At 36.6% G+C, this 1,988-nt stretch overlaps 1 protein-coding gene across 1 annotated transcript; it reads right to left on the reverse strand.

The window, feature by feature from the left end:
- Window positions 1–604: 604 nt before the first annotated feature.
- LOC136089857 (zinc finger MYM-type protein 5-like) lies at window positions 605–1,393 on the reverse strand. Its single transcript, XM_065815949.1, has one exon. The coding sequence runs from the start codon at window positions 1,391–1,393 to the stop codon at window positions 605–607; it is 789 nt and encodes a 262-aa protein (XP_065672021.1).
- Window positions 1,394–1,988: the final 595 nt, after the last annotated feature.

The following is a 1,988-nucleotide window of genomic DNA, read 5'->3' on the forward strand; positions in this document are numbered from 1 at the left end:
TGCTGATTCACTTTTGTCTTTATTCCTCTTTTGTAGGCCTGAGTACTGTCCTGCCATATTTGATGCATTATCGTATGACTGCCCACGACAGTCAGATATTGAAATTTCATTTTCTTGTAAAAAATTCAAAACCACTGTTTCTAAATGTTCAGCTCCATGCCCGTGAATGGGAACAAATTGCAAAAAACGCTCAACTGGTGCCAAGTCTTTAACATATCGAACTGTAAAAGTTAATTGATCTACATGTGACAAGTCTGGAGTTGAGTCAACGCTGATTGAGTAGTATTTTGCTTTTTTTAATTCAGAAATTATTTCGCTCAAAACTTTATTTCCCATTAGGCATATAAACTCCTCACAGATATTGGCGGAGAGGTATGAAGTATTACCTTTTCCAGAATTTCCATGTTTTTTCATGTGTTCATGTAGGAATGGGTCAAACTGGCTAAGTAACTCAAGAGTTCCTAAATAATTACCATTTGCTCTGAACCAATGGTTTCATTGTTTCCACGAAATGGCAATCCTCTTGACGACAAGAACTTTACAACTGCAACAATTCTTTTCAGCACATTTTGCCAGTACAATTGTTCGTTATGTAACTGTTTTATTAATACAGAGTCAAGCTGGCCACTTTCTCTCTGCCGACTGGAGTAAGTAAGCCTATATTTTTGTGATGTTCAGAACCATTCTCGTGTCCAGATATACATTTTAAGGCATTTTTCCAGTCATCAAATCCAGTTGTGGAAAAATTAGAGTGTTTGCTGGAGAATAAAGTACAAGCAAAGCAAAAAACAGAACCTGTTGAAGGTGAGTATAATAGCCATTCACGATTGACAAATTCGCCATTGTGTAGTTCACGTCTAAAGCAAGATTTTGATAAGTACCTTTTTTGTCCGCAACTCAACCTTTCCGAATTTTTGAAGCTCCCATCATTGTTCTGGCACATGGACGGGCCATTAGAAATCCAAAATGATTGAGCTTCTTGGGATAACTGATGCCACAATGCTGGGTCAGTTTCTTGAGTAGTTTTTGTTGTTGCGTTTGGATAAGTTTTAGTTTGATTTGATTCTGGCTCCTGTGCTGGTTCTGGCTCCTGTGCAGGTTCTGGCACCTGTGCTGGTTCTGACTCTTGCTCTGGTTCTGGCTCCTGCTCTGGTTCTGGCTCCTGTTCTGGTTCCAGTTCCTGTTGAATTTCTAGAGTTTCATTTGGCAACAAAGCACTATCAATGCTTACGAAATTTGAAGTTGGACAAAGAAATACATCTTCGGACACAACAGGCTTTGACTTTTGTACCAAAAGAAATGATGTCAAAGGAAGATATTTTGAAATGTCTTCTTTTGCTTTAGCGGCTTTTTTCCTCTTTGCAGCACCACTTTGATAAGTCCGATTAGACATGTTAAATGACTTTTTTTCAAAACAGATGTTTTAAGTTGATCACAGCAATTTCAAATTCAATCTAATGGGATATTTTAAGTGCTTGTATTTAACACTTCTTATCGGAAAATTTATGTTTATTTTCGGGCGCATGCATGCATTTTTGCTTATCAAGAAAAAAAAATTCCCTAGGGGGCCCCCAAACTGAAAAACTGATACTTTTCTAAAAATAATTTTAAAAAATCTTATCAAGAAAAAAATTATTCCCGAGGGGCCCCCAAATTATGATTTCTTCAGAAAATTTAGAAATATAATTTTTTATTTATATAAATTTGAAAAAAAATCCAGAGACATTTTGGGGGCCCCTAAAAATCGGGGGCCCTAGGCTGCAGCCTACCTAGCCTATGCGTTAAGACGGCACTGTATACAAATGGTCTAAAACTTATTCGCAGTACTGTATATACTCTTAGAGTTTATTCACAAGTCCATCTGGACTTGCATCAAAGCAAGGAATGCAAGGTTGATCTTATAATCCAGTTTCAACAATTTTAACATGATTTAACATGTCTTTGACATTTGTGAATTTTTTTATTGTCTTCAATAAATTGTTTTACCA

Source organism: Hydra vulgaris, chromosome 13 (assembly GCF_038396675.1).
Source record: "Hydra vulgaris chromosome 13, alternate assembly HydraT2T_AEP".
Classification (NCBI taxonomy): Eukaryota; Metazoa; Cnidaria; class Hydrozoa; order Anthoathecata; family Hydridae; genus Hydra; species Hydra vulgaris.